Raw genomic sequence first — 8,624 nt, 5'->3', positions numbered from 1 at the left:
TCAGCTGCTGCAGCACAACAAACATAGACTCCTGGCCACAGAAGAGGAATCCAGAATCCCATAAAGGTCATGGGAAGAGCTACACACTTCAAAGGCAGACTGAAAACAGGCAGCACGTCAGAAAGGGCATACTAGGTCAATGTCCTGAGTATGCTTTTACCTGAGGTCACTGAACCTCGTATTCCAGAGAACTACTCTTAAGCCCATGGAGGTGGGGTGTGGGGACGAGTGGTGGGTGGTAGACCCTGCAAAGGAAAGAACTGAGATTCCCTGCACTAACCAAAGAATGCAAACAGGAATATGATTCCATGATCTGGTGGCTAGACATGCCTGTGGGATGGGGGATACCTGCTTCACAGACTACTTTTCACCTTTAAAGGTCTGAAATTTCCCTTTTGGAAATAAAAACCCAGCAACATCCAGGGCTTTGGGAAGAACATTTTATTGCTAAGCATATCTTTAAACAAAATGCAAATAAGAAAAGAAAAAGAATCAAAAAGGAAGAAGATAAAGAAAGGGAAAAAAAGCAATAACATCACGATATTTCAAATAAAAATTCTTAAGATTGTCCATAAAGCAACAGGGATATGGTAGAAGCCCACATACAGAAATGCACGTTCCCAAAAACTGTCCAATAGAAACTTACACAAAAAAAGGAAAGTGTAAATCTTTTTCCCTTAACTTAAAAAAGGAAAGCAAAAAGGAAAAGAAGAAAGAAAGCAGGAAATCATTTCACAAGACTCCAAGACTCCAAGAACAGCAATCTTTTACAGACATCAAGATATAATCAACTTTATATAGTTTCGGCCAGTTAAGTCATCTAAAATCGTGCTTTCATACCTTTTAAAACCTGTCTTTTTTTTTCTTTTTAGTATAAAAAATAAAAAAGGAAAAAAAAAGCTCAACCTCTCACACACGCACACGCACCACACACACGCACACATACACGCACTGAAAATATTTGTTAACATGAAAGCGTCTTCTCTAAATGTTTGAGAAGGCTGTTTTTTTGAGCTTTAGTTCCCATGTGCGTGTGTGTATTTGATGACACTTCTTCAAAGTCAAATATTCATGCGACTTATAAACACCAGCAAGAGTAGATTTCTAAACCTAAACAGCTGATTATTTTTCATCCGTATACAGAAAAAGGGTACATTTCTGACATTCCAGAGTTCTCAATCCATCTTGTTTTTTGTTGTTTTCCTCTCTGTCTGTCTGTCTCTCTCTCCCTTGTTTGTTTGTTTGTTTGTTTTCACATGATAGGCATGGCCGTCAAACCACCTAGCTCTTGTTCTGTACAGTAAGATAATCCTTTTCACAATAACTGGGAAAACGTAGAAACCAAAGAACCAAATTAAATAACTTAAATAAAAACAAAAGACATTCCCAATTTAACCATAAAACAGTATATACACCATCAGGGTATCCATATAGAAATTATACTAGCAAAAAAAATAGTAGTAAAATATGTAAACAAAATTTCAGATTTTTTTTTTTTTTTTGACACAGGTAACTGTGACAAAGCTAAAACACACACTCTTCACATTGTATGGTTTGCTTTTGTTGTCTGTTTCATTTTACTTTGTTCTTCAAGAACATTCTCATTCCACATTAAGACCATAACAGAACTTCTGTTCCAGTCGTCCCGTCAAACATACCATGATAAATATATCTGTGTGTATATATATATATATTATTATTAAATTCCTTTTTCTTTATTATTTTTTGTGTGTCACAGCAGCTTTATTTTTCTTTTATATAAAAGAGAAGGAAAAGGGAGAATAGGGCAAATGGAAAGACAGAGATGATCTGAAATGTCAAGCTACAAAATTAAAATATTACATATGAAAAACAGTTTTATGTCAAAAAACCTATGTATTTTGCATTCTTTTACAGGTGTTTAGCTTTTCTGACATTTATGGGTCTTGTCACAAGTTGAACTCCAGTGGTGTCTTTCTGATCTCTTTATTAAACTGATTTATTATTATTTTTCGCATGCATTGCAATCAGTCACAGAACCAGAACCCAGAGGAAGGCTCCTTTATTTTTGCATGGTATATTCAGCTCAGAATGGTTAACCATTTTTTAAGCTTTTTTTCATCTTCAAATCCCTTTAATCATAGTTTGGCTGTGCTAATGCACGCTAAGTGATATTCTCAAATAAAGCCAATGACTGATCAGAGCAGACCCTAACCCATCTATTCTTCAGTTCAATTGCAAATACTTGAGCCAGATCCAAGGGAACCAGCTTTCCACGATAATTTTTTTCAGCACCACCCATCGGACACTTTCACTGCGTTGTTAAGCAAACAACTTACTGCAAGACGACGGATTCTAGAGACAACACAACCAGGTATGCAGAGTAAACACCATGGGTAGCTTTTGAGTTCATATATGGCAATAGTCTCTCTTTATTTATTATGGATTTTTTTTTTCTCCGAGATTTCTTCTCAACTCATGTCCTGGTTCACCCCCCACACCATTCCTCTCCACCCTTCCCTCCCACACCCAAAAGTAACCGAAAAAACCCAAACAAAAAACAACCCAAGAAACCAAACCAAACCAAACCAAAAATCCAACAATCTCCAAAATCATTTATTCCCCTCCTCCAATCTCGAAAAATTATATGTATGCTGGACACGGCCAGATCAGTTTGTTCGATATTTTTTTTGTTGTTTAATAATATTTGCATTTTTTTCTTTTTCCTTCCTTTTTTTTTTTTTCTTTAAATAAGTAAACTGAAAAATTACCGATACAGTCAGGGATCACGGACATTGTTAAAGACTCACTTGGAGATATGAAACAAGTAAGCCATGAAGTCTTCTACCTTTGCAGAAAGTTCAGCGGAGGAGGAGATTTGGAGACGTCCGAGTTCACTAACAGGGCAGAGCTGTGCGTGCCATCTCCAGAACGCTAAGTGTGCTTTATAATACATTAGGGCAGAGTTTGCTGACTCCAAGCGATGACTGAGACATTAACAGTCACTGCTGATTTTTTTTTTTTCCCAATACTTTTTTTTTTCCCACAAATGATATCTCCCAATCATCTCGTTTGCTGCAATGGTTCTGATATTTCAGTTAAATCTCATTAAGTATTTATATATTTATATATAAATAAGTATTCTTTTTTACACATAATACTCTTTGTCCTTGTTTTTCTGTTTCTTGTGGCCGCTCTTTGAGCTCTGCTGCTTCTCCTTCACGAGCGTGCCGTTGCTCTGGGCTGAGTTGCTGATGTAGTTCCGCGTCTCGTCCACCTGATAGGACCCCTCGTCCCTGTTCCTGTACTTGTACATGGCGTACAGGAGGATGAGGATGCAGAGGGCGGCAGCAGCCACAATGCCGACGACCATCCCCGTTGTGCTGCTCGACTCGCGGACCACCTCTGAGGCCCCCGGAACCCGTCTGATTCCCGGCTCCGTGGGGTTTGCTGTGGGCACATTACGGAACATGGGGGAAGTGATTAGCGGGCTCTTCAGCTTTGTGCTGTCTAGCTCATAGGCAGTGGGCAACGGAAGCAAGACTATGTCAGGCTGGGGTTTGAGCTCACGGTTATTCATTTTGCCGGCTGGCAATTTGGGCACCATCCCAGTCGAGGACGAAGCTGTGGAGCGGATCAGCTCAGGGGACAAAGACGTGGTAGTAGTCCTACCAGTTTCGGAGACTTTGTTAGGTCTAAAGTCCTTGGATTCCCACTTGGGTGCGTGTGCTTTGTAGCCACCTTCGAAGATTGAAGTGGAAAGACTCTTATCTGTTACCAAGGAGAAGGTGGTGTAAAAATCTTCATCATCAGTAGGGGGTAGGTTAGAGTCAAAGGTTTCCCCTGAGCCATACCCAGATATCACCAAGCCATCATCATCACAACCATCGCTGCCTTGGTCCGACAAGCAAGGTAACCCCGCCTCAGAGGTCATGGACAGGGAATCTTTGGTGGTCTCAATAATGGTGAGGAGGGGGCGAAAGGTAGGGGGGAGTGTAATGAAAGGTGCACGAGTAGCAATAGGAGGGATATCTAAAGGGTCTTCTACAAGTAGAGGGATAACTAATTCACCTCCTGGGATGGAAAAGAGAGAGAAAAAAAAAAGAAGATTAATACATTTTAATGATACAATGCACCATTTTCAATTCACTTAACTCAAGGGCAAGAGAGGATTTGGGCATCACGAAGAAGTGTGAGGGATCAGGTTTTTTGCCCTAACTACACTACCACCATACTTTCCTGGGGGTGCCTTTCATTCTTCCCTCCCACCCTGATCTGACATTGGTAAACTGCACGTTCCATTTCCTCCCTCTTTTAGCCTGTGCTAGGTACGTACAGTGCAATGCTCAGAACTTTTTGGGACCCACAGTTTTTGATTTTTTGAGATACTCTCAAGTGACTCTGTGGACGTCAATTTTTGGTAGTGATCTTTCTTAAGCATTTGGTTACAAGACTGTTTAAATGAATTATTTCAGACTTCCATAGAGCAATGCTCTCCTAGATGGATTTTACCACTCATCTTGCCGGTTCTTCCTCTTCCGATTCTTTCCATTTAAAATAACATTGATATTTCTTCTCTGCCGTTCAAGTCTGCTCACCTTCCGTAGCAGTTTATAAGGCCATTCCCTACGGCCTTTCCCCTTCATCCGCTTCTTCTTGATTCTTGCCTGGTTTTTAAATTGTGGAAAGTTTATGAAAGTGAGGGATGGAGTAAGAACCAAGTACTTACTGGGGTCCATGAAGGTACAGAGCTCTACTCAACACTTGTCCAGCTCTTTTTAATCTTTCTTTACCATTCTGTTGGATACCAGGGTTGCCCCTTTCCTTGCATCTTTTGGGCCTGCTAATGCCATACTGTCTTCATCTTCATTTCTTCTTGATATTCTTTTACTATAATTTGATTAAAAACGTAAGATAGACTGTATTGTGATTGATGATATAACTGAATAAGGACTCTGATGACTCAAATTAGCACTTGAGCCCAGGACTGTACTGTAGAAGTTGTCTTCACACCTATTGTTACTTCTTGATACACAGATAGCTGTGATCAGTGCTGTGTTTTCCTAACATGATGGCTACCTACAGAGGACCAAAAACAAGGCAGACTTAAGGTCTACGAAGCTATAGCTATAATATTTGTACCTTACCAGAGTGTAAACTGCAACTGAAACAGGAAAATCAGTGCATCATTTCTAAGATTTGGCTTCTGAGCAGCAATATTGCTACTTTTAAGGCAGTAGTCCTGTTTTGTCTATATGTTGTAATGTGACTGTACTTCGGAGCCTATGGGTAATTAACACTCCACTGTTTTATTCTGATGTGGAGGCATAATTAATTTATCTAGTTCAGATTGCACAGTCTAATGCTGACAGGTTGCTGACACATTTTTAGGGTAAGCCATATTGCTTTTAAAGTTTGTGTATAGATTCTCCTTTGAGTAATTTTTCTTTGCCTAGCCACTTAAGTTAGCTGCTTTAAATATGAATTGAAGAGTTCATCTGAGGAGCGCAACCCGGTTAAGAAGTATTTCTAATGCATGGGAAAATTTGGTTTATACTCACCATTGCTTAAGGAAAGCTGTGAGAAAGGAATTTTAGTTTCTAAATAAATAATTCTGGCTTTTACTTATGTGTTAATAACTGCTGATGAACAATTTGGCATTATTAGAATGCTGAACGGCATCCGGGTAAAAATTCTGCTCTCTCTTGTCTACACCGTACTACATGCACTTGGTTCCCATTGAATACTGCCAGTAATGGCCTTGGGGGTTCTCTAAAGAATACAGTTTAAAATCATAATCCCTTCTAAATATATTTGGAGAGCAATATATTTGAACAAATTACATACTGAAGATAGCAATATACTGAAAATGTTATGTAACAGTTTGATTAAATCTGGATAGCTGAACTAACGGTATGGCCTCTTCTTATCCTTAATGAGAAACTAAGTGGTGACACAGTTTAATCAATTGAAACAGCCAGATTTTTCTCAGAGGTACCAAGGTGGAAATGAGGACAAACTAAGAAATATGGTACTTCGGATACTTTCATGCAAAGTTAATTTTAAGCTAAGATACAGAGGAGCAATTTGAATATGTTGTTTAGTTTTCTGAGCTTCCTCAGGATGTTCATACCACTTTTGTTACTGGAGAGAGGATGAAGAAATAAGCATCATATGTGTAAAATAATGCCAATCTCTTCAAACTACATATCCTCAAAAAAATTATGTAAAATGCTGAAAGTGCAGTCTGCCAAATGGCTACATAGTATTTTGTGCTCGTGCATCTGAGCTGTTTTCTGTGCAATGTAGAAACTAGGGCATGTAATATGATTTATATATGTCCAGAAGCCCTATCCATGGTTAGAGTAGGGCATCTATAATTTATGCAAACAGGTGGTCTCAGGATAAACTCGGAGTATGCCCCAGAGGTAAAGATCATCTGTGAGCCTGGTAAAAAATGAATAAAAATACAGCATTTAAGTCTGCATTACACCAGCTTGGATGACTGGGGAAGTTAAGTTCCAGAAAGTCAGGGATAGGTAGTGTCTCCTTAAATGATTTTTTAATATCAGTGTTTTGCTGTTAAAAAGTAGTATTCTTCTGTAATTTTCATTCACCATCTGTGACACCCAACTGGAAAAAAATCGGTTTGGCAGCTTTTAATTTCTCATCTAGAGCACTAAAGTGCCTTTGTTCTTAAAATCTATTGTACTGGCACACAGAATAGGCATGCAGTTGATCTGCGACCCACAGGGACAATATTTTTGGCAGTTTTCTTCCAAAGACAAATTCTTTTGGTCCTATTAATGATTCATTTTCTTGAAGGAATCAGAAACATCTTATTAATATGAAGATCTTGTGCCCCAGTAACCCTTGCCTTTACAAACTAGGTCGTAGTTCTACAGTTTTTGTTGCCGTTGAGGACTTGAGTGAATGATCAAGACTACCGCAACTATAAAAATGATCATGGTCTTCCTGAAACGTTAAGAAAAGTTGTTAGAGTTGCTATGGGAGGTGGGGTTTCACATAAGTGATGGAGTGCAGATAGGAGCTTTTTGATTCCAGCAGGTCAGTTGAACGGAAGACAATAGGCTAGAATCAGGGATGAGTTTTACAAAGTTTTTATCTCACAATGTATGTGTGAAGAGAAATAACTTTCATACCAGGAAGACTGGATTAACTTTATTTCCCATACAATTATTTAATCTCATCTCTAGTTTTTTTTCCAAATTGTCCAATGATCCATACTATGTTTAGCTGTATACTAAAGAAATAAAGACACTGTTACAGGTCCTTCATTAGGAATCACTTCTCCATCAAGGAATTAATTTGTTACATTTACTTAAGACAACATGCTTTTGGGGAGTATCAGGGAGATAGCTGTAAGGGTGGTAATGATGCCTGGATTTTTTTTTTTTTCTTTCTGTCTGTAGTGGAAGAAACTGTGAAACTGGTGAGAAATATTGTGTTTGTGGATGATATGGGCTGTTTCCTGATAGTTACAGGTTTCTTTCCCCCTTTTTAATGTTGGGTGCTAAGCACCAGCTAACAGTGTTCACTGGTACACTGCAAATTCAGGATTACTACAGCAATCTAAAGATTTCACAAGGAGTTTCCAGATTTGTTATTCACCTACTCTGTGCTTTCTCTCCTAAGGAAGGAATGGATATTTCCCAAACGGAATCATGTTTTTTAAAAAGCTTCTGTTGACAGCACGATGCCAAAGAAAAAAAAAACAAAACAAAACACAAAAGGGAAACAGATAAAATACTTGAGTGATATAGGTGCAAAATTAGTTTGCCCATCAACAGCAGAGTGGCAAAAAAGTTACTGAACAGCAAACTGGAAGCAGCACCGAGAGAACCAAGGTCTGCAGGGTGGGAAACATTGTACCCAGCAGCTCAGTGCTCTCCTTGGTTTTCTCATTTCACAAAGCAAACACAGTGTGCATATATTCCTTAAAAATTAGAGTTTAAATATAGCACATATACTATTTTCATGGAGTTGTGCTTTTCTTTAAACTACCAAGATCATTGGGGATATAAAAGGTCTAGTTTAGCCTTGGAGCTGCCCTGCTTTTTGCTTTATGAGCATATTTATAGATATATAATTCATACTTCTGGGGCTGATCTCCAGTAAGAGTTCTCTGCCACTGGAAAAGACAGTGTTAAAAATTTAATAGAAGCCTTATGAACTGTGAGGATGTTGTGGGTGAGTCATGAATGCAGAGGGCACCAAAAAAAAAAAAAAAAAAGAAAAAACACTAACCAAAAAAAACCCAAGAAAAAAAACCCCAAACCTGAAAAACTGTAGCAGCCGCCGGCTTTCATCTTTAGAGCCACAGCTACTTCACTGGAGTCTGAGGCATCACACTGATGCAGGACAAAAGTCACACAAAAATGAAGCCTGAAAGATTAATCTTCTCCTGACGATGATAAGGGACACACCCTTATCGTCTCTCTCTTTTGCAGGTGTGGCTGAAGAGCTTTTAAATGCCATCCATGAAGGCTGCACAACTCATCTGTTCCTGCAGGCACTTGAAATTCTGCATCCCAAGTTTGTCACTTTCATTTTATTCTTATGCTGTTCCTCTGAAGTTTGACTCCACTCTCAGTACGAAATATTTGCCACAGAAAATAACTCCT

General features: G+C 38.8%; 1 protein-coding gene across 25 annotated transcripts in view; it reads right to left on the bottom strand.

Moving 5' to 3' along the window:
• Nucleotides 1–426: 426 nt before the first annotated feature.
• The window catches only part of NRXN3 (neurexin 3), a 1,022,219-nt gene continuing 1,014,021 nt past the window's right edge, over nucleotides 427–8,624 (bottom strand). For 16 of the 25 annotated variants that reach the window (XM_055716439.1, XM_055716441.1, XM_055716446.1 and 13 more), the window contains one exon: nucleotides 427–4,053. In XM_055716439.1, coding sequence (XP_055572414.1) covers nucleotides 3,128–4,053 — 926 coding nt within the window. In that variant the 3' untranslated portion in view covers nucleotides 427–3,127. The remainder of the gene's footprint in view (nucleotides 4,054–8,624) is intronic. The other 9 variants (XM_055716454.1, XM_055716458.1, XM_055716460.1 and 6 more) reach the window with 2 other exon arrangements.

The sequence above is a fragment of the Falco cherrug genome, chromosome 7, assembly GCF_023634085.1.
Source record: "Falco cherrug isolate bFalChe1 chromosome 7, bFalChe1.pri, whole genome shotgun sequence".
Classification (NCBI taxonomy): Eukaryota; Metazoa; Chordata; class Aves; order Falconiformes; family Falconidae; genus Falco; species Falco cherrug.
The sequence above is the reverse complement of the archived record's forward strand: the minus strand, read 5'-3'. Positions and strand labels throughout refer to the sequence as shown.